Source organism: Ptychodera flava, chromosome 22 (genome assembly GCF_041260155.1).
Source record: "Ptychodera flava strain L36383 chromosome 22, AS_Pfla_20210202, whole genome shotgun sequence".
Lineage (NCBI taxonomy): Eukaryota > Metazoa > Hemichordata > Enteropneusta > Ptychoderidae > Ptychodera > Ptychodera flava.
The window spans coordinates 27,410,532-27,433,806 of record NC_091949.1 but is presented as its reverse complement, the minus strand read 5'-3'; the positions used below and the strand labels follow the sequence as shown (position 1 = coordinate 27,433,806).

General features: G+C 36.1%; 1 protein-coding gene across 1 annotated transcript; it reads right to left on the bottom strand.

The window, feature by feature from the left end:
• Positions 1–8,005: 8,005 nt before the first annotated feature.
• On the bottom strand, positions 8,006–14,618 carry LOC139122389 (hematopoietic prostaglandin D synthase-like). The gene is made up of 5 exons (XM_070687770.1): positions 14,174–14,618; positions 11,821–11,913; positions 11,122–11,237; positions 10,827–10,937; positions 8,006–8,801 (listed from the first exon to the last, which is right to left on the bottom strand). Exons 1-5 carry the CDS (start codon positions 14,310–14,312, stop codon positions 8,631–8,633), a joined length of 630 nt encoding a protein of 209 aa, XP_070543871.1. The 5' UTR covers positions 14,313–14,618; the 3' UTR covers positions 8,006–8,630.
• Between the last annotated feature and the right edge of the window lie 8,657 nt (positions 14,619–23,275).

The following is a 23,275-nucleotide window of genomic DNA, read 5'->3' as shown; positions in this document are numbered from 1 at the left end:
CACAAATATGAAATAAACATTTAATGGGAAGATAGTATGATTTAGTAGCCATTTGGATCATTTTGGTGGGGCACCAAGATATAGCACATGTATGTGTTTCAGCAAATTTGCCATGATACGTGGGTACCCTTCCAAATATGATCCAAATGGCTACTAAATCATATCATATTCCTGTTAAAACTTATTTCATATTTGTGAAATAATCGTAATCATACCAATCCATAATCCGATAACACTAGGTCAGAATTTGTATTTACGTAATACAACAGTTGTAACATAGACACAAAACAGCACAGAACAGAATAACCAGTATTCAAACAAAGTCAAATTCATGAAAGAAAGATATATGGACCTCTGGCCAAAAGACCAAGAAGTGCTGTCAGATGTTTCGAAAATACTAAGCGCATTCTGCCCCACATGTGGTACCCGCCATATATCAATCGCCAAGTTAAGCTTATTGGTAACGAAGGCCCAATGTCACCGATGCTATCAGTGATCATTTGTCGAAGAGAGATATAATTGTATTTGTCTACCAGCTTGCGATACCTGCCAAAAAAGCGTTTGACATAATTCTGGAACAAAAACAGATTTCATATGAGCATAGCCTTCAGTATAAAAAGTTAAAGCATTGTAAAAAATGGTAGAGTTTGAGATTCGCTATTGCCTCCCTATATTTTTTTCTGTTAAAATTATTTCTTATTCTAGAGATCCCAAGGCTTGTTACAACCGATAACATAGTAACTAAGCGATAACGTAGTAATTTTTCCTAACCGACAATGTATCAACAAATTTACCGATAACGTATCAAATCAACTGAGAATATATTGGATCAAGTGATTCCTGGGAATAGATTCATAGGGATAGATCTATCCTCGATCGAACGATCAATCCATTGATCAATCGATTGATTGACCGATTGATCTATCGATGAACTGATCTATCAATCGAGCAATATTTCTATCGATTGAATGAATTGATCGATTACTCGACTAATAGAACGATTGATAAATCTATATATGTATATATATGATATTATATATATATTTCGATGGATAGATAGATCGGTCGTTGCTTAGATAAATAGAAAGAGAGTGTATCAAATCAACCCATAATGTAGCCAAGTGAATAATAACGTATCAAATCAACCGATGTTGTATATATTGAATCAACCAATTATATATTGAATCAACCAATAACCTAAACATTCCAATCAACTGATAATGCATCAAGTCAACAAATAAATTATTAATCGACCGATAAAGTATTAACAATGGAAACCAACTGAATATAGATTTAGTGGTGTATCTTTTGTTTTTTTTCAAAATCAATCAGTTACACCTTCAAAGTTACATATACTTGAAGTATACTCTTTTCGTGATATTACTCAGACATCACGAATCGAATTTCATCAATTTGGGAAATGCGAACTAATTGATAAGTATTCCTGCAGGATGAACTAAAGATACAACACACATGATGTGAGTGTCTTTATTGACACACTTTCTAAGTTGGGAGGACTTTGAAAAAAAGTTTTCAATATGACCGATTATAAAATTCGTTACTTACAACGTCAGTATATCAAAATGACTATAAGCCTTTACAAAATAATTGCAATCATACCCATCCGTAATCCGATAACACTAGGTCAAAATTCGTAATACACAAGTTATAAAACATAGACTCTTGACAGAACAGAGCAGATAATAAAGTACCCGTACGCACTCTTGTAACTCTCATTCTAGGGCTGAATTACAGGTAAATCTGGACTCATTGCTCAATTGAATTCCTTATAATCAAAATTCACTCCTGTATAAGCCAGCCAACAGATTTTGCAGACAACATATTGCTTTTTTCTTTCCTTTTTATCCTTTCTGTCGTTATTCACGTAAATAACTGACGCTAACATTCCATTCAGAACTGTACATATATTTCACTGTTATATTAAGCTGGCAAAACTGTGCGTTGCTGCACTAAAAGTCAAACAACAGAACTGTTGCTATACAAAAATACTAAAACAACACTGCTGTGCATTAATGTCTGCGTGCATTCCTATGTCGTTTTCATGTTTTTTGCGCATTCCTGTTGGTTAAAGAGTAAAAAAGTGAGGAGAAATTTAAAAAACTGCGTCACCGCATCATTTTTGCAATATGTCTAGTATTGGAAACAAACTTAAATTTGTAACAATTTACGCTTAACGGAAAAAAAATCAACATAATTTTCTTGATTTCCCCTTGCAAGGAAAACTTTGGTCACCAAATCAATCAGTGTTTGCTCCATTGAAGTTAGGAGGGCAAAACCTTATCGATATCTTTTCACGTTTGAAAGCTTTTAGGTGAAAATATCTTCAAAAACATCTGTATTTAGGTCTGGATAATCCTTCACTTTTGTTCGCTGTAACACCTCTCAACTTTTTTAAGTCAGTTTTCAGTATGTTTCAGGATGTCTACCTAGATTTTATCTTTAGCTTTTGAAAATTAAAATGGTCTGTAGAAGATTAGTAAAATATATAAATGGCTTCATAACCATGAAAGAATTTCGTCGATAAGTCACAATTGCTTCAAATACGTGAAATAATTTCATCAATAAGTTATGGTAAAATGGTGCAATTTCTTTATATTTTCATGTTTTTCATAGTGTGCTTCTAAGGACACAAAATATGTCTCGCAAGAAGCACCAGTCATAATATCAAAGGAAATTTTTTTTTTCAATTGAAAGTGGACGGTAGAAGATAAGTCACAATTGCTTAATAAACTGTGAAAGAATTTAATCAATGAGTTACGTTAAAACGGTGCAATTTCTTTATATTTTCATGTTTTTTAACAATGTGCTTCTAAGGATACAAAATATGTCTCGCAAGAAGCACAAGTCATAATTCAATAGGAAAGTGTGGTTTTTTATTTGAATTATTAAAATTGGTCTGTGGAAGATAAGTCACAATTGCTTCATAAAACATGAAATAATTTCATCAATAAGTTGTGGTAAAATGGTTCATTTCTTAATATTTTCATGTTTTTGTTTTAATAGTGTGCTTCTAGGAAACAAAATATGTTTTGCAAGAAGCACAAATTGGAAGATAAAAGGAAAAAGTGTTTTTTTTTTAAATTAACGATGGTCAGTAGAAGACAAGTTACAATCGCTTAATAAAATATGAAAAAAATTCATCAGTAAGTTAAGTTAAAATGGTGCAATTTCTTTATATTTTCATGTTTTTTAACAATGTGCTTCTAAGGATACAAAATATGTCTCGCAAGAAGCACAAGTCATAATTCAATATCAAAGTGTGGTTTTTTATTTGAATTATTAAAATTGTTCTGTGGAAGATAAGTCACAATTGCTTCATAAAACATAAAATAATTTCATCAATAAGTTATGGTAAAATGGTTCAATTTCTTAATATTTTCATGTTTTTGTTTTTAATAGTGTGCTTCTAGGGACACAAAATATGTTTTGCAAGAAGCACAAATTGGAAGATAAAAGAAAAAGTGTTTTTTTTTTTAAAATCAACGATGGTCAGTAGAAGATAAGTCACAATCGCTTAATAAAATATGAAAGACATTCATCAATAAATTAAGTAAGATGGTGTAATTTCTTTATATTTTCATGTTTTTCATAGTGTGCTTCTAAGGATACAAAATATGTCTCACTAGAAGCACCAGTCATAATATCAAAGGAAAAAGTTTTTTTTTTCAATTAAAAGTGGACGGTAGAAGATAAGTGACAATTGCTTAATAAACTGTGAAAGAATTTAATCAATGAGTAATGTTAAAACTGTGCAATTTCTTTATATTTTGATGTTTTTTAACAATGTGCTTCTAAAGATACAAAATATGTCTCGGAAGAAGCACAAGTCATAATTCAACATCAAAGTGTGGTTTTCTATTTGAATTATTAAAATTGTTGTGTGGAAGATAAGTCACAATCGCTTCATAAAACATGAAAAAATTTGATCAATAAGTTACGGTAAAATGGTGCAATTTCTTTATATTTTCATGTTTTTTAAACAATGTGCTTCTAAGGATACAAAATATATCTTGCAAGAAGCACAAGTCATAATTCAATATCAAAGTGTGGTTTTTTATTTGAATTATTAAAATTGGTCTGTGGAAGATAAGTCACAATTGCTTCATAAAACATGAAATAATTTCATCAATATGTTACGATAAATGGTTCAATTTCTTAATATTTTCATATTTTTAATAGTGTGCTTCTCAGGACACAAAATATGTCTCGCAAGAAGCACAAAGTGGAAGATAAAAGGAGAAAGTTTTTTAATCAAGATGGTCAGTAGAAGATAAGTCACAATCGCTTAATAAATATGAAAGAAAGTCATCAGTAAGTTAAGTTAAAATGGTGTAATTTATTTATATTTTCATGTTTTTTGACAGTGTGCTTCTGAGGACACAAAACATGTCTCGCAAGAAGCACCTGCCATAATATCAAAGGAATTTTTTTTATTCAATTGAAAGTGGTCTTCGTAGAAGATAAGGCACAATTGCTTCATAAAACGTGAAATAATTTCATCAATAAGTTATGGTAAAATGGTGCAATTTCTTTATATTGTCATGTTAAAGGACAACAAATATGTCTTGCAAGAAGCGCAAATCGGAAGATATAAGGAAAAAGTGTGTTTTTTTAAATTAAAGATGGTCAGTAGAAGATACGTCACAATTGCTTAATAACTTGTGAAAGAAATTCATCAGTAAGTTAAGTTAAAATGGTGCAATTTCTTTATATTTTCATGTTTTTAATAGTGTGCTTCTAAGGCACAAAATATGTCTCGCAAGAAGCACCAGTCATAATTTAATGGGGAAAAAAGGTGTTTTGAGTACAGTGGAAAATGGTGCAATTTCTTTATTTTCATGTCTTTTTACAGTGTGCTTCTAAGGATACGAAATATGTCTCGCAAGAAGCACCAGTCGTATTTGCAAACAGAGAGCACGGACGATACGATCACATGCGGATTTCACTACGATTGTGGTTCTAGAGGTACAAAACAAGTATCTCAAGAAGCACGTTGCTTTGATCTTTGAAATGACATCCGCGTACGAGGATGTACGCATGCGCACACTTTGGTGCTTCTAATCGTGCTTTTTGTACTGTTTTTGTAACCTTCCATTCCTCCAGGACGATGCCTACAGCGGAACCACGATACCACGTCTGTGCGGACGATCGCCACAGCGCACTCTACCGACCTGGCTGTCACAGTATTGAGAACAATTAGTGGGCCAATGGTTAATTTGTTTCACCATAATTTGTTTTTTAAGTTGGTTCCCCCCTCGACGCAAAAAATCATGCTTTGGCTCAAACTTGCCTCAAGGAAACTTTAAACCATTCTCTTTTAGAATCAAACATAAAAATCGGGTCAACATGCAAATTTTGGCTCTAGAGAAATAAATTGTTTCAAATTTACTGAGAGAAAAATGTCAACATCGTTTTTCAAAAAGATAAATCGGTGAAAACTTTATTTACCTGCAAGTGCTTCAAAGTGAACCTCCTCAAGCGGTAAAGCAGAAAAGTATTGTGAAAATCCGAGTTATTGTAAGAGTCCGAATGCCTTTCCCTTATAGGCGCATTCTCCTGTTATGACAACCGTATTTGAGATACACTGCATTCGGCTTGGTAAATCAGTCTGACCGTACACGTGACGTGTAAACTGTATCGTTATTGTTCACAAATTAGTTATGGTCCGAACAAGAATTCCAAAGTAAACCCTAGCTGGGCATTTGACATATACAGACACAATTTGGATAAACTACATGGTTGGTGTTTCAACATGTTTTGGGGAGTACGAGTAGTGCAATAACTTGTAATTAATATACAAAACAAACTTTAAGAGTGCAAAATCATCTAAAGTTACAGCCACTAGCCTTTAAAGCGATTTTTTTCAATACTTTTAAATCTGCAGTAAAATTTCTAACTGTGTAATTTCCTGTTGATTTTACATTGATCTTCCGTCTATATGTTAATAATGGACTGTATTTTTCAAACAAACCCCCCAATTTACACGGAATCGTAAATTGACTTGACGTATACACTGATATACTTACGATCGTGACAACTATACAAACTGTGAAAATCGCACCTTGGATAAATTGAAAATCCAAAATGCGGAGATAAATTTCATTTGAAGTCCATGTTTATCGTATATGTACGGTATGAAACACATTTATAGCACACCAGAAGGTTTAGTGTTAAACGAAAGAAAAAGCTGCAAAAATGAATTCTCGTGGTAAGCCTTATATTTCCACGGTTCCTGACCACGCACGAATACATATCAAACATGTAAACATTTTATACAGTGCCTCATATGTTCATCATCCTAGGTGCCATGACGTCAGAAATCCATCAATCCATCAATCAACACAATTTAATATACTTCTAATAAAGGGATTGCTTTTTAACGATGTTTTATTGCACGATTCAGGAAGACAAGAGGAGATATTACTAACTGATTACAATTTATGAGAGGGAGACTAAACTGTTGGCAGTGTGGGTAAGTGACCGGTCGACCTACTTTCATGATCGTTACCAAAATTTTTCATCATTTTGTCATCATTTTAAACGACGAATCATGAAAATGGCACATAAAGATGACCCTGTATGCTATATTATTGAAATAAAGTATTCGAACTTAGCGTATCAGGTATTTCAAATAATATTTTTGAATTCTACACATTCAGACCTTAGCGTTTTTTAGTATCTCGGGGATTAACTCTTCGATATAAGAAGCGTTTTTGTGTCCAACTCATTAAAAGTCTGAGAAGTCTGGGCGAGTACCAAACGTGACACACAAGAGGGACTGTGCATATGTAAAATCCTTCCCACACGCCGGGCGAATATATGCGCTTGCGCGGCTATAGAGCGCCCCCATTAACCTTTCCCACTTTACTGCAGTCGTGATTTGTAATGATCTTTACGGCCCTGATACGGATTTTTGCGGATCAAGGTTGCACGGCGGAAGGGCAGGGCTTTGGTAAAGCCCATATGCAGTACGCCCATATGGCTAATGGCATAATAAGTATGTTGTAAAATAATAAGCTACAAATTTTTGCAAAATTTGTCGCTAAATGTGTAGAAATGACGTCACTAAACTGTTATGTATCGGAATCGTTCATTGTAAGTGCACTTTTAATAATTTTCGAAAATTAAAATGATTGGACTACAGTGGTTGCTGTCTCCTGCACTCGTACCGTCGAAGGCCTCCAAGGGTCAAATATTGTAGGATCTACAGGTAAGTCTGTGATCGAAGTATTTGCTTTCGAAGGGCGCCTCACACGGTAAGATTATTATAGTTGTTCTGAGACTTAGAATATGAATAGATTATGTAGAACAAGGAAGTCGATAGTGTAGGTCATTGACTGATCATTGTGTCTTATGTAGGTCGAATAATAATAATATACCTTTCTTCAGAGAGAGCTTTACTTGCCCACACTGAGGTCATTGAACGAAAAAGTCACTTTGCACTCTCTGCCTCCGCAAAATTACCAAGTTCATCGGTTTGCCACAAGACATTTTGTCTCACAGCAGGTGAAATTAACGCTCTTGGAAAGTTAAAAAGGTTTTCAAATCGCTTACTTAAATTTCAAGGCATACCTCTGAGCATCCTTTTATCATGAAAACTATGTCGAGTAAATGCAAATGAGGAAGTAATCACTCAATTTGAGGCAGTCAAATTTCACAGAAGGTAGCGAAATGCAATTATCGTATGGTAACATCCGAACTCCAAACTTCGACAGAATTGATTACTCTGTATTTTTTAGACTGGAATGTAACCATGTTCACTGTTTTCGGGATGTGACGGGAGGATTTTGTGAGGAAGCTCTTAGCCTGGCCATCATTACCTTATTGACCGACGGAACTAATGCGACGACATCTCTTCGAGAAGGGGCACTCGCCGACCCCTTGCCCTACGAATAAAAACGCTCTCTATAGTCCACAAAGAACATTACCTATTAAGTAATATAGCTATCAACAACCTCGTACTTGAAGAATTACAATTTCGAAGTCACTGATTTTCTTCGCCTTGGGCAGTTTAATAGGACCTGTATGCCAAGTGAATGATCAGTATCTTGTTGAGTATTTCAAAATTTCGCAGACGATGAAAAGGCTTTGCAAAGCGGTTTGTTTCTTAAAGTTTATTACTGAATAATGAAAAAAAAACCCCACTTAATCCAGATAACTGCTATGCTGTTTTATCTCCGGGAGTACTTAATTCCTAACTAGGTTAAGAAATGGTAGGTTTTTACCAAATGCTTTTAATCCTGCATAATGCGTTCCAGCTTTTACGATATAAACTGGAATAAAAACTCGTAAGGCATTAAACTCAGAAACCGCATTAATGAGGGCGTCAGTAGTGACGTCACTGATGTCGTTAAGGAATTGATGTCTGTTTTTCAGCTTTAGATTTCTCCTCCGCCAACGAGCAGAGACTTGAAAAACTCCCTTTGTTTCTAGCCCAGCACATACATTATGAATATGTAGTTGACAATTAATGAATCTGTACAATTAACAATTTTATTATGTGTTCAAGAGCTTGTGTTTGCTTTCCATGGCAAATATATTCTCCGACTGATTAAAATCATTTAGTTTCTTCCCTGTCTATTGGTTTCGTTATTGCGAAAAGCCAGATTTTAGATATCGGTCTTCGGTCTTGTTTCCACCCATTTTTTGATATTTGGCTGCTCCAAGAGGCGTTCCCTGAGCGCTTTCAATTTCGGGAAGGCCTCGAGCGTGCCTGCTGCTTTCATCTGGTCTGCATGGTAGTCTGAGTGAGCCAAGAAGGCAAGATCTGCCCACGTTATCTGGAAAGAGAAGCAGCCGTGCAAATGTGAATGTCAACACTGGATCATCGCAGAGATGCTATGAACAAAGCACTGCAAGTTCATGGTAGTTGATGGCTTATAACTAACTAACTAACTAACTAACTAACTAACTAACTAACTAACTAACTAACTAACTAACTAACTAACTGACTGACTGACTGAGTGAGTGAGTGACTAAGTAAGTAAGTAAGTAAGTAAGTAACTAACTAACTAACTAACTAACTAATTAACTAACTAACTAACTAACTAACTAACTAACTACTAACTAACTAACTAACTAACTAACTAACTAACTAACTAAGTAAGTAACTAAGTAACTAACTAACTAACTAACTAACAACTAACTAAGTAACTAAGTAACTAAGTAAGTAACTAACTAACTAAGTAACTGACTAACCAACTAACTAAGTAACTGACTAACTAACTAACTAAGTAACTAACTAACTAACTAACGAAGTAACTGGCTTATAACTAACTAACTAACTAACTAACTAACTAACTAACTAACTAACTAACTAACTAACTAACTGACTGACTGACTGAGTGAGTGAGTGACTAAGTAAGTAAGTAAGTAAGTAAGTAACTGTTATTTTTTGGACATCGTTGCAACTGTAATATTTTTTCAACAAGGAAATGTACTTTTTACATCTTCTTGAATTCAAACTGTCTTCTACAGAGAAATCTTTAGGATTTATTGCTGATACTGTAAAGATCCTTTCAAAATACGATCTGACGCGCTTTCTTGATGAATTTTGCGCTAATGGCTATTTCCCTCCAAAAACTTTGGAAAACAATTGTGAAAGATGCCATCCATGCGAACGAAAATCATTGTTGGAGACAGAGATTAGAAAGTATAGATGATATCCTGGTTTACTCTCGATTACACAAAGTTAGCTCCATTTCACCTGTACATGTATTTACGCAATTTTTCTTAGCGTCGTCAAATTGTTTACAGTGTTATGCAACCGCTTGCTTTTCCCAGAAACGAAGACTGTTTTAAGTGTCAAGATACAGTTAATGATATTTTAACTCATTTGTTAACTTCCTGTTTTCATACAACAATAGCAAGGGACTCTTTTTTGAACTTGCTTTTTGACAAAATAAGCATTACTTTTCCCTGATACCTCTGTGATTTAGTGTGTTGATGTAACTCTTCTCATATTTTGAGGAGGAATAAAGGAAGAACAGCGACAACAACAACAACAACAACAACAACAACAACAACAACAACAACTCACTCACTCACTCACTCACTAACTCACTAACCAACTCACTAACTAACCAACTAACTAACTAACCAACCAACCAACCAACTAAGTCACTCACTCATTCACTAATTAACTGCCGAACCAACGAGCTAATTAACTTAGCAACGCACTAACTACCTAACTAACTAACTCACTATGACACTAACTTACCAACTAATAACTAACTCAAGATTTAAAACTTTCCAATTAGAAATATCACATATAATATAGCTAAGGTTCATGGCTTGAACTCAAGTTCAACTCTACCGTTAAAGACCCATGATATATACTTCTACTTGGAAACTGAGTAGAAAATGTATGTTCATCATACTTTCAATGTTATTGTGTTGGGATTTTACAGTGAATCTTCCAATACACTCAACGCTCTCTGTTCTTAAGCTTTAATTGCAGAAATAAATATATGCGGAATTCGTTCTGCTTATGAAATCTTACTTTGATTTTCTGTGGAGTCTTAAACCGTTACGATTATGGAAATATCGGCATTCCCCATTGCAGTTTTGCTTTCTTGCCGATCTTGAAAGTAAACGCTAAGAAATCAACCATATTCTCAGTATTATATGAAATGTTTCACTGACAACGTTTTACGAATTAGCACACAAGAAAATTAACACTATAAAACCGCCTCTGGACGTGAATACGAGGAAAGCCATGGAGGTTGCTTTACGCAGAGAGTGAAAAAAGCATTTTCCAAAGCTGAATATCGCACTTGCGAGCCCACAGATCACCATTTACCCACCTTATCGCCGACAAAGAAACCATCGCCACCGTTGTTAGAGATGAGCAGCTTCTCAAGGGCAGAAAAGTAGGTCGGTATAGTCTCTTTCAAGCATTTGTCTCTAATTTCCGTCTGGAGAACATAATAAAAGCATATCTTAACCCAGATAAATGTGACGTCACCGGTCCTAGGGAGAACTTAATTCTTATTTATGGGTATAATTACCCGCACTGTTGATCCGAGAATAAAACACGCTTTTGAAATTGCGGTTACTTGAAAGGAAAAAAAAAAGACAACGTGAAAGCAGGTTACAAACCTTCTTTGCTTCATCCTTTTGGAACCACATTTCTTTGAGCGCGTTAGTGACATCACCGATCGCATCAACGACCATATCAGCTTTTGCTTTTTCCAAGTTACTGCCGCCAGCCATCCCTACCAGAGCAGAGTGTTGTTTAAATACGAGTATTATTCTCTCATGTTTATTTGGTTTTTTGGTAAGGTGTGTAGGCGAATGTATTGCAGGCGAAGCTGGACAGAGGAGGACGAAAGTGTTTTTTCCAATAAACAGAACATGTGCAGGTTCATTAGGTAAACCATAGATAGTGTATTACATTCACCTACATCGACAACGGGCACAACGGCAGCATCAAAGACAGTAGCGCCGATGGCGGCGATGATGACTATGATCACGACGACGACAACGATAATGATGATGATGCTGCTAATGACGATGACGACGTCACGATGATGCTGATGATGCTGATGACGATGACGATTATGATAATGATTGTGATGATGAAGATGATGATGATGATGATGATGATGATGACAACAACATCGATAATGATGATATGACGATGATGATGATGATGATGATGATGATGATGATGATAAGACAGAGGAGGAGAAGAAGAATAAGAGGAAGGAGGATGACGACGCCGCCATTGACGACGACAACGACGATGATGATGGATAAACACTAATTACCACTTATAAGTTCAATGTGACAACTTACCAAATTCAAGGGCCAAGTATCGAGCTATAGAATTGGACTGGGCTATCGTCTCCCCATCAACCTCCAACACTGGCATCTGCCCGAAGGGATAATCTGTATGCAATGATATCGATCAACAATTAAAGTCTTACAGAACATCTTACAGACATTTTCTACGCGCGATCTAATTGTAAACGATGGAGCATCCTTCCCACTGTTTAATAAACTGAAAAAGAGGGATCAAACATACACCGCCAGGGCCCACTTGCCTATTCTCGTTATGTCAGATTATAGGTACCAATGTTGGATAGAGAGTCAACACTGGCCACCTGTCTTCAGAGAAACGCAATAATTTCATCAGAGTAGTAAATGGTATCTGAAGTTTTGACAGATAAAAAACCTAAAGAAACATTTGTATTTTGTTTTATAGTGACGCAGACATCATTTTGAGCTTAGGGGCATACGTGACATATGAGTAGTCAGAAGATATCAAGTACACATCGTTTGGTTGTATAGGGCGTAACTTGGGGTGTCTCAGCTTTCTGGAGGGTTATACGCAGCGCAAGGGAGATTTCACTATGCAAATAATGGCACTGCGCGACCTTTTCAGTCACTTTAGGTCCCAAGCGTTTTTTAGCATTGTACTCGCCAGGGGGAAAAACTATGGATATTAGGAAAGAATTAATGAGGGTGGACGTTGTTACATGCTCTGTAAGCCGGAAATGTTGCAAGCGCTTGCGTTCACACGAGTAGCTGGGGAGGACGAGCACAGGGAGATCAGCGAGTGGACCCATTCTTGAAAGAAGAATGCACTTCAGTACGCATGCTCATACAGCTCGAACAGCATTTCGCTTTTCGATCGAATTCATCAACGTGCAAGTTTGGGTGTATGCAAATTTTCGAGGACAGGTTTGATTGACGTTTCTGCATATAAATGCCATCTTACGGTACAGGTTTTCAAACTTCATAAGGGAATGTCTCCCAAAGAAAAGAGACACGATGGGAAAGATAAGTTAACTATTATTAAGGCAGTGCGCGCCTTGAAATTAAAAGACCTTAAATTATTCTCAAACTTTCCACAAGGAAAATTTAAACCAGTCCCTTTTGAAATAAAAATAAAAATCGGGTCACGGTGTAAAATTTATTACTAGAGAGTTAGAAAATTACCTAATATTTACCGACACTTGAAATTCAAAATGGCCATTATCGGTCCTAGTGTTGACTTGACAGGGAAAAATACAATTTTGGATTTTTCGCAAAATAAGCCGGTGAAATCTTAAGCTACTCCAAAAGCTTCAAAATGAATCCCATAAATCGTATATTGAAAGAGAATCGTTATAAGTTGAGAGTAGGAATATCTATTCGTTTCGGTATCAGGTTAATCAAATTTTTTGGTGTCCTCCCAGTCTGTTTACTTGACACGTTCACAATATCAATCCAACAATGCTTTGCCCGGTACACCTCTATCATCTGGAACTGGCCTGACTTAAGCGCCACCAAGCGATGAACCAGACAGGAGAGTTTTGGGTATTTGCTCTTGAGGTCATATTGTTAAATTGGTGCCTGGTATGGGAGATAAAATTTTGCACGCACAGAAGGTCATGTCTGTTCGTTTTATGACCTACATATAATATACTCGGTTAGAGCGTGTGGTTTGGACACACTCTATCCGTACTTGTGCTGTCATAACCGTCAGTCCAGACAGCGAGCGGAGAAAGTGACCGTGTAAGAAGGGATGATATACTTCAAACCTCCATAATAACATATACTTGATATATTTATTATAATCATCTAGTCACGCATGCACTATTTAGGGGCATGTTGACAGATTTATAGGTCGTAAAAGTTGTAAAGTAGTTCTTTTTATTGTCCCCTAATAGAGTGTCTTGCATTGAGTATCCAACGCAAGCTGGTTTCGTGCGCCATTGGAAGTAAACAAATTGTTAAATTATTGTGATGGATTTTCAAGATATTCAGATAGATAAAGGTCAGAATACGTTTCATTTACATTTTTGCACTATTTCAATTTGAATTTAAGTGTCCTAGATTTTCACACCCTTTCTGTTGAGAACTCAATGCCATAGTATCAATCTATGACATTGAAATTGAAATTCTTGGCCTCTTTAAAAGTTTAGCGATGAATCGATCAAAATTGAATGCACGTCGTTATCATTTGACCTTGATACCGTTAAAACCGTGATAATGATGATAAATTCATACATGTATTTTCAAATATTTATGAAAGTTCTATAAGCTGCACATTCTAGTAACTTCAGCTATCCTTTGCTTCATTTACACATCCCCGATGGCGACACTGAAACCTTACAATCTCCAGAAATACTACATGAAGGTGACATCAAGGCAGCCGACTTACTTCCCGAGGCCTTTTCGGTTTGCCATTGTTCGCTTTCATAGCGAACGTCTTCGTAATCAACTCCCGCTGCCGCAAAGAGTAACCTGCTCACCTCTGCTCGAGCTCGGAGGTTGAAGTACTTCAGTTTATACGCTGGCATGGTTGGAAAAATGGAAGGCAGTCAGTCGTTGGCGTATGCAATATCTTAACGACGAAAATGGACAGGGACGCGCTCAGAGAGGTGTTATAGGTCGTATGATTTGATCTGGCAACCTTTGCCGCCTAAACTTCGACCGTTACTGCTTGTTCAGGCGTGTTTTTGGTAACATCGATTGCACTCTTGGCGAAGTCCAAAAGATCTAATACTAAGTGCAGGCTTCTGAAGTTGTGGTTAATCTTATCGTCTGGGAGAGATCTCCGGTTGTCTCAAACGAACACAACTTCACCTATGTACCAAGTGTTGTTTATTTCTCTTCGTGGACGTTTTCAGTGCAGCTATAGCTTATCAGAGTATGCAAAACGCGTCAGCGCATGACAACTGAAAAATGTAATAAAGGTTCAAACCAAACTATGCCGCATTCACATTCACAAATACTGGCGTATGAGGGGTTCGGGGATTCAGGACACGGCATAATCAAGTCATCCTGAGAGCGTAAAGAAATTCAACCCTCACTCAACATGGTCAAATATTCTGCCGTCCCCATTTACGATCGTCCACAAATGAGAATAAATATACAAACACAGCAAGTCTATAAGGCAGTGGATACTTGTATTGCTGACACAAATAATTGTTATTTTTGTCAGAGTACAGCAGCGTGATACTGGACTGATTGTCGACATTGCAATCTTTGACAGTCCTGATCTGACACACTTTCAGGGAAAAAGCCCGTTGCCGCTGATATGTGCGCATTCTTCAGTGTCATACTTTGGTGTCTAGTTTACTGAAGCTGTTATAAACAGCCTGTTTCAGAGTACCTAACAACCTAATAATTCCTGGCTGATCCATAAATTGTGTTAACTACTGCGTAAGCACTTTTGACAAAATAAAACCTTAATTAGCTGAAACGTGTGAAGTATTTACACGGTTTGTCTAAGTCAAAACCATGGCGAAATCCTTCGTGTTCAACTTGTCAAAATATATAATAGCCTGTACATGTCTGTCAACAACGACTGTTACTATTGAAATTTGAATCTTCGTGTGTTCCCGTGTGAACTAGAATCAATTTGTTATACTGTATATTGTATACAATTAGTTTAGTTTACAAGGCTTATATGCTGCATTTCAACATACTTTTATGGGAAGATTAGGAATATGCACTTGTTACGTTTTTCGGGAACAAAACAATGAAAATATAAGGGAAAGAGAGCTGTTGTACCTTTAAGTTATTAATCTTTTCCTCATTCAATTTTCGCTTGTAAAATATATTTATAGATCATTTAGCTTGCGCACCAGCCAGCTTTCTCGCTTTTCGTCTTCTGCCTCACTTCCATTGTCAAAGCCATGTTCGAGTCCTACATGTCACATTGTTAACAATTTTCGCTCGATGGTGCTTGATTTCTGTTCGGCGATCGCCCAATTCATTAAATAATCCTTTGCTCCGATTTGGATGCTACAACTTCGGAGAAAACTACTTCTAAAAGCGAGAAACACAACAGTTGATATACCTCCTCAGAATCGCATACACTCAATTTAGGTAGATTTCGCTGCGCATAGCATTTGCTTTGCGTGCTCGATGTACCCAAATCTGTTGTATATACGCACTTGCGGCTGGAGTAGATACATTTACTAATATTTAGAATTTGTATTTCGACGTGACAACGTGTATTGCATGGATAATAAACTGGGATTATGAAGTCAAAGGACATAATTGTCGGAGAAAGGGAACCTGCGTAAAGTTTGGAAATACCTATCTGGCCTTATCTCAAATTGTAGTATGAATACTGTAACTCATAGCGAATAAGCTTACTGGCATTTAAAGCGATTTTACAGCGCTATAAACGTGTATCTCAACTTTAACATTTTAGCTCTGATTCTCGGCTAAATTTGCATAAGCTTAGGATTATTTGTTTCGTCACTTGGAAGACTGCAACGAAATAGATAGTTAAGGGGCGATTAATCTGCATATCAACGTATAATTTTTGTACCGTACCGACAACTTTACGCAATTCGGTTCCGTGACCTTTCATTTCTTGATTTTACGGGAACTGTTCTTACGCGTTTCCTCGGGATAACGACTGATACATTTCGTACTAAAATTTCATTTCTTTAGGTAAAATAACCTTGACAAATAAATGAGTTCGAATCACTTGGCGACATCCACTGGCCATTGTTTAACATCTTCGCTAAGACGTCTATCAATGCTGCTATTGAGAGAATAAAGAGAATTCGAAATATTTTGTCAAGGTTTCCATGTCTCGAAAATTCGTTCCTTCGAATTCCACATTTTCCTTTTTCTTGTACTGATGACCCAGTAGTCGTAGCCAGAATTATAGGAGCATTGATCGCGATCAAAACTCTTTTACGATAGCATCATGACTGAATTTTTGCTTCCATGTAAAATCCATATTTAAATGTAGGGGTTACGCTATACTGGTAATGAAGGTCACTTTTGTTGATAGACGACAACTATGCTGAGTCATCATTTATTGTCAATATTTCCTTTGCTCACAAATTATAGACAGTAGTTTACATATTTGCAAATTGAAGCTGGTTGACAGTAACATTTTATGACATCATTGAATGAAATTTCTTTTAGAACATGATTGGAACTAATTTTGGAAAATTGGATGGTGAAGTAATGTCGATTTAATCTACAAATGTTATCTCATCTACTTTTCTTTCATAAAACTTGTTTTTATGAGTAATTTTGCGATATTGCAATATTCAGCTATATGGCACCCAACACTTTTGAGAAATTTGCAAAATATGAAAATCCAATTATCCCAAATTAGTCCCAATCGTGTTTTAGGAAAAAGATGTACCCTTTTCATGGATATGAGAACATTCTAGAGCTTTTTGGTGTTACCCCTCTGAAAGAATGAAAATGGCGGATTTTGTATTTCTTTTTTGCTGACCATCTTCAAGTGAGTTGAAACAGGTAATATGTAGCCTTATGTAACATGGCTCTTCAGTTTAAAGTAAATTCGTTTTCAAAAGAAATTGATATACAGAGAGAGAGAGAGAGAGAGAGAGAGAGAGAGAGAGAGAGAGAGAGAGAGAGAGAGAGAGAGAGAGAGAGTTTACAGGAACATCATTTTATCCCGACATGTGGGCAACATATACAAAACAACAAGACGCTGAAGCATATAAGAGAACTTTATAATCACATTTATTTATAAGATGTGATTAGTAAAATGCTAACAGAAATGTCGTGAAATGCGTGATATATCTTTTTACCGTTCAAATCCGGCAATACCTTAGGACGCTCTTTAATTCAGACTGTTGGCGGTCATTTGAAGCCGTTTCGGTCAACCGGCTGTACATCTTAGCTGATATGATCTTGAAGGACACAGATGAAGCCTGACTACATCGAGGAATCAAATTATTTCCTAGTAACACGTGTAGACTCATGCATTTGGCTAAAACTGAGATTCATCTTCAATAGTGTGGCCTCTGTTGCACGGATGTGCACGTGATCGATAAATATTTCGTAGAAGAGCACGTGTAAGAAACTGTCGCATTTAGAAAATTTACATGATTTGTATTATTCATATAGCGGATATCGGATTAGAAAAATAGTGAGTCACATGAAGGAAAATGCGATACTCAACATCTTTACGCAAATGAGCTTGGCCAACAAGAAAATTTATCTAAATAATTATTTTGTAAACGTTTGACAGTGCTCCGTGAAGCAATTCGACTTTATGCTGTAGCATTCTACAGTGTTGTGTACTTCACGTGGGTTAGGAATCTGTATAATCCACAATCACTATCATTTTAAGGGGGAAACCGTCGTCGGAACTGCGCATGTGCGAGTTTCTTGTTTACAAACAATGTATTTCGTCCACGACATCTAGATGCACCTCATCATCATAGCTGCATCATTTAAACTTTACAATGTAGATTATGACAAACATGTTTTAACTTTCATCAATCACCATCGTACATTGGATACACTGTTTGCATTGGTCGTATGGGTCTCATACGACCTTTGAACGCAGTTCCGACGACTGTATCCCTTTAAAGGCAATGAAAATATTGGGCATAAAATACTGCAGTAAATGAGAGTACAAACTGCCTCATTTGCATATCGCTTACAAAAGATTACTCTCCAATATTTCTGATTCTCATCATTATTAAAGCCATATTCCTTTTGAAAAAATCAATAAGCACGATTGGAACTAATTTGGGATAATTGGATGGTGAAGTAATGTCGATTTAATCTAAAAATGTAGGCTCATCTGCTTTTTAATATTTAGTTATACACTTTTATGAGTAATATGTAATATTGCAACATTCAGCTGTAGGGCACCTAACACTTTTGAGAAATTAGAAAAATATGATTATCCAATTATCCCAAATTAGTTCAAATCAATTATATTTCATTCCTTGGCGACGGATTCCATCGATTATTGACAAATATTATGTACTCGCTCGCTGCTGACTCGCAATTATCGCAAATTGTTAAGAAGTTATAATTGAAGTTGTACGTTCGTCACGATTGTTTGGAAAAATTGTGACCACAATTCGGTAAGAATTTTTACGTAAATTTGCTTGATTAAATAGTATCTTACGGGAAAATGTATTAAAGATACAGCTAATGCTGTTCCAAAAAGAACTTTATTATGCACTATAGCCCAAACAAGGGACCATGTGCCCGAGGACAGGTGACCATTTGCCCGACGTTAGGAGGTCAAATGGTATCCTGCCTCGAGTGTACACAGTCCGTTGTTTGGGCTATAATGTTTATTTGCAAAAAATGAAAATCATATGCTTTCTTTCCATGTTACACGAAACTCCATCAAACATAGAACAGTTTCATCGATGAATGGTGCATTGGTCTATTTCAATCAGAGTGATGTAGTTTATCTACTTTCCATGCATAATTTTCTAAAATCTAGGTAAAACATGTAATTTGAACACGAATAAATCCCAAAGTTGTCAAGTTGAAAATATTTCCGATTCACTTTCAGTCAAATGATCACTGCGTGTGCGGCCCGTGACGTCATCAGTGAGTAGCCATTGAATAATATGCAACGCGCGATGTTCGATATACGAGGCAAGCAATAACAAGTTTTTCGCCTATCTATGCATCTACGACTCTCTCAAGGTTGACGCTCAGTGAGGATGGTAAAGTCCCATCTGTGATTTTATGTTGTACTTAGGGAATTAGTTTTTATAATTGCAACTGATAAATTATTGTTTTTTGGTATAAATGGATGTTTTAACTTTTGACAAGATCACTGACACCGACACCTAAAACATACACGTGAAAAGGCAGATACAAATCAATATCAACAGTTCATTAACATTTCGTTGGTGGTAAAGTGTCCATTGTCTCTCCCTACATTATGATAATAACAACAACGAAATTCAATATTTGGTTAATTAGCCGAGCGGTTCTCTCTGTGGCCTCTCCGCTAGGCGACTGATGCCGTATGTTGTGGGTTCGAACCCGATTGAAAACTAGCAATATTACGTTAATTGGGCTGTTCGATTTGCAATAAAAAGAATTTTTGTGGACAGACGATGGTTTACACAACGATGTTTTCACACTAAAATATTGTTATCCTCAGGTCTAAGAAGTTACATTCTATAACCATGGTAACGGGCTTTGCTTTAGCCTATGCCCACAGGTTTTTAAATTGTTTGTTATATTACTAAAACAGGAGTGACGGTTTCCGAGGTCAACGACCGACCATGTAGCAGGCGAACCAGAATTGGCGGAAATGGATCGCCTCGACCTAAAATGAAATCATGTTTGTATTTCACCAGTGTGACAGAAAGAACATACATCAGTGAAAATCTTTTTGCTGCTTCTCTGCAATGTGAAGATTCACCTTGCCGTCGACGAGCTATGGTACAGACATTGACTTTTGGGGTTACCATGGCAACATGTTTAATATCTATATGACTCGTCTTCGTCATTTCGCGCTAGGGCCTAATTTAACATTCATTACTTCTTATTTACGACAGCAACGGTAGTGTCAAGCGGATGAATTCAGGACATTCAGGAGGCAATTGGTCCCATACCTCTAGGGTAAATAGTCCTTAGTTTGGAATATAATGTATTCAGTATAAATCCCCCTTACATAGTTTTCACTTTAAATGTTTTGGTTTATTTACAATTAACGATCATATCAATATTAGACGAAATTCAGTTAAGAATAGAATTACTCTTATGACGTTTATCGATTTGTATCCATAATTTTCTAAGAAACCTGGATTTTCTATGTAAAACAGTTAATTTGAGCAATTTTAATTCCAAAAGTTTTCAAGTTGAAAATAGTTCTGGTTCACTTTTAGCTGATCCGAAATATTTCTTATTTAAGACAGCGACACATGTTTCTCACGTGGGTGTATATTCAAAGATTCCGCTACGTTATCCTGCTAACATTTAGACTTATCTGTACATCCCCGTTTACTTTAAAAAAGTGGACAAATTGCAAGAAATTTATTTATAACTATGGTGCTACCCCTAAAAATTTAAGAATTATATGCCGGTAGAACGCAAGCTGCTCTTTCGAGGATTCCTTTCAGTTTCTCATTTTTGGTCACGTAAACCAAACAAACTCTCTTTGGTTCTCTTAGATTAACCAATTGTTGTCATATTTATGTGTCACGCACCTTCAAGGTATATTATTAGTTTTAGGATATTACTCTACTTTCATCATGTAGCCTATCTTGATCATTTTCACTGTAGAATGCAAGCACAATATCTCAACCTCCGAATTCTCTCTAGAATATGTCGCGATATAAATAAGGCTCGAGCCTTGTAAAAAGAACGCATGTTCTATATGCTATGTCAGTGTCAATATATGAATTACAGTCCGAGCTAAAATTTGGTCGTCGAGAACGTAAAAATGCATAGTAAACAAATACAGGTTTTATTGAACGAAGATATTTCGATTTTATTTTTGGAGTAGAACAAGAATAACTTTAAAGAAAGAAAGTAGCTATCGACCTACAAAAGTTTTGAAAGAAAGAAAGAAAAAAAGGAATCGACATCGAAACCTAGCCTCTATTGTTATAGTTATTGCTTTTGTAAGACGAAAATGTGCTCTATCATTCAAAAACTTCAAACATCTCCTTGTATGTTTTTTGCGTTTACCAGAAGGTTTCTCCGAAGTTTCACATTCAGAATGATTTCGTCATTTGAAGCCCTTTGATCAACCAGCCGTACATCCTAACCGATGATGATACTGAAGGGCACGGGTGGAGTCGGACTTCATCGAGGAATCAAATTATTCCCCATTGAACATGTGTAGGCTCGTGCATTTAGCAATCATAAGATCCACCTTGAGTAGTGTGGCCTCTGCTGCACGGATGTGCGCGTGATCGATAATTATTCGTAAAAGGGCACGTGCAAGAGACTGTCGCATTTAGAAAACCGCTATGGTTTGTATCATGCATCTAGCGGATATCGGATCGAAAAACAAATGCGTCACGTTGGGAAAAGGTGATTTCTCAATATGTTTACACAAATGAACTTACCAAGGAGAACGAAAATTCTTCTCAATATTTTTTAAAAAACAAATTAGAGCTTTCCAAATCCATTCAACTTTATGCTGGAGCACTCTAGGTGTTGTACGCATTAGGTTGGGCTTGGACTCGTGGGGAGAGACGATACTTATTGGGCAATTTCTAAAGAATTGCACAACAATGATTTGACTAAAATATATGATCGTTAGGTTTTAGAAGTTACATTCTATAACCAGAGTAACGAGATTTGCTTTAGCCTATGGCCACAGTTCTTTTAAAATTGTTTGTTATATTATCAAAACATGCGTGACAGTTTCTGAGGTCAACGACCGACCATGTAGCAGGCGAACGTGAATTGGCAAAAATGGATCGTCTCGACCTAGAATGAAACCATGTTTGTATTTCACCAGTGTAACAGAAAGAACATACATCAATTAAAATCTTCTGCTGCTTTTCTAAGATATACACTCTACTGGCAACGACAAATGGTACAGATATTGACATGTGGGGTGACTTTGGCCACATGTTTAATTTCCATCTTACTGACGTCTTCGTCATTCCCTGCTGGAGTAATTTGTCATTAATTATATGTTATTTATGACGGCGACAGCAGTGTCATTTTGATAAATTTCGAAAGGAATTCCGCGAAGTTAACATTTAGACTTACCACTTTTAAAGTAAAAAAGCTGGACAAATTGCAAGAAATTAATTTACAACTAAAGTGCTACCCTTAAAAATTTAAAGATCACATGCAAGTTGAACTGGAGCTGTACTTTCGAGGATTCTTTTCAATATCTTAAATTTATTATTTTTAGTTGAACCGAACAAACTTCCCATGGTTCTCTTGGGTTAACCCATTGAGGACATATTATGTGTAATACACTTTCAAGGCATATTAGTTTTCGGATATTACCATACTTTGATCATGTGCTTTGATCACTTCCGTTATAGAAAGCAAGTACAATATCACAGCCTTCGAATTCTCTCTAGACTATGTTGCGATATAAATGTGACACACGCCTTGTAAAAAGAATGCATGGTCTGAACCATGTATATTAGTGTCAGTATATGAATTCCAGTCGAAGCTTAAGTTTGCTTGTCAACGCAAAAATGCATATTGAACAAATAAAGTTTGTGTTGACTAGTTGAACAAAGATATTTCGACAGATTTTAGGGTTAGAATAAGGAACTGTATTAAGGCATACTTCAAGCAAAAGCAAAGAAAACACATTTGCCACTAAATGCATTGCAGTAAATCACCTGTGGTTTCAAAGACAGATTTTTGGCGAAAAAAAATAACAACTATCGATATTGCAAATCAACCACATGACTATAAAACATACAGTATCAGATCAATTCCAACTATATTATTAATTTGAAAATATAAGTGTTCCGAGTACACGTGCTTTGGTCACATGCCTAACACATGTGATGTACATGTAAAGAGACAATCTGTTCCGGTAAGTAAATTTTCACAGGGT